This window comes from Lathyrus oleraceus, chromosome 3, assembly GCF_024323335.1.
Source record: "Lathyrus oleraceus cultivar Zhongwan6 chromosome 3, CAAS_Psat_ZW6_1.0, whole genome shotgun sequence".
Taxonomy (NCBI): domain Eukaryota; kingdom Viridiplantae; phylum Streptophyta; class Magnoliopsida; order Fabales; family Fabaceae; genus Lathyrus; species Lathyrus oleraceus.
This window is the reverse complement of record NC_066581.1, coordinates 321,320,691-321,321,564: the sequence shown is the minus strand read 5'-3', so window position 1 is coordinate 321,321,564 and position 874 is coordinate 321,320,691. Positions and strand designations below refer to the sequence as shown.

The 874-nt window shown below is 35.0% G+C and overlaps 1 protein-coding gene across 1 annotated transcript; it reads left to right on the top strand.

Moving 5' to 3' along the window:
• Positions 1-206: 206 nt before the first annotated feature.
• LOC127131075 (uncharacterized) lies at positions 207-647 on the top strand. The gene has a single exon (XM_051060014.1). The coding sequence runs from the start codon at positions 207-209 to the stop codon at positions 645-647; it is 441 nt and encodes a 146-aa protein (XP_050915971.1).
• Positions 648-874: the final 227 nt, after the last annotated feature.

Below are 874 nucleotides of genomic sequence, written 5' to 3'. Positions count from 1 at the left end.
TACCCAATAATGTAGTACTAGTACATTTAAAATAAAATTATATATATATGGGATGGGAGCTTATAAAAGCAGCAAAGTGAAGTGGCTTTCCCTCATAAATTTTGTACCCACCCCCCTACTTTCTCTACTCTACCTCCCCATCTGTTAAGTGTTGTTCCGTTCCCATTCATTAAATCTCCGTGTTTCATCCATCAAAGAGAGCCATAATGGAAGGCATCACAGCCAGCATGAGAAAGGGTTTCAAGAAATACTGGAAGAGAAGAAAGGGATATCAAAGAGTAACCAAATCAAATCGAAAGAGGAACACGGTGAAGCTAGGAGGAGAATCAACCACCGGAACAAAGAGGAAATGGAGGATCAAAATCTCACCTAAGATCAAAATCCCAACAATCTCTTCCCCTAAGAAATGGATGGTGTCGGTGAGAGACTCCTATATGAGGATCATGGTGGCTTTGGCTAACTCCAAGGTGGTGAAAATGGGTAGCTTTGGGGACACTACCGGTGGATTCGGGAGGAACCAACCACCTAAGGAGTACGATGATAAAATGCTTGTTCATATGTATAATTCCTTGGTTGTCGCTCAGGGACATTTGCTTCCACGTCATTTAGCTTCCAAACTGGCTTCAGAAACTACTTCCCAACGGTGAAGGAATTACTAGTTTCATGTAAATTGAAATTTTTATCTTTTCGTATGTGTTTTCTTCATCATTTTAATCACTTTGCGTTTAATTTTAATTTTACTTTACTATTAATAAAAAGGTTTAATATATGGTTTAATATTCTTTCAATTAATTAATGGATATATATATATATATATATATATATATATATATATATATATATATATATATATATATATCAATTTAGATTTATA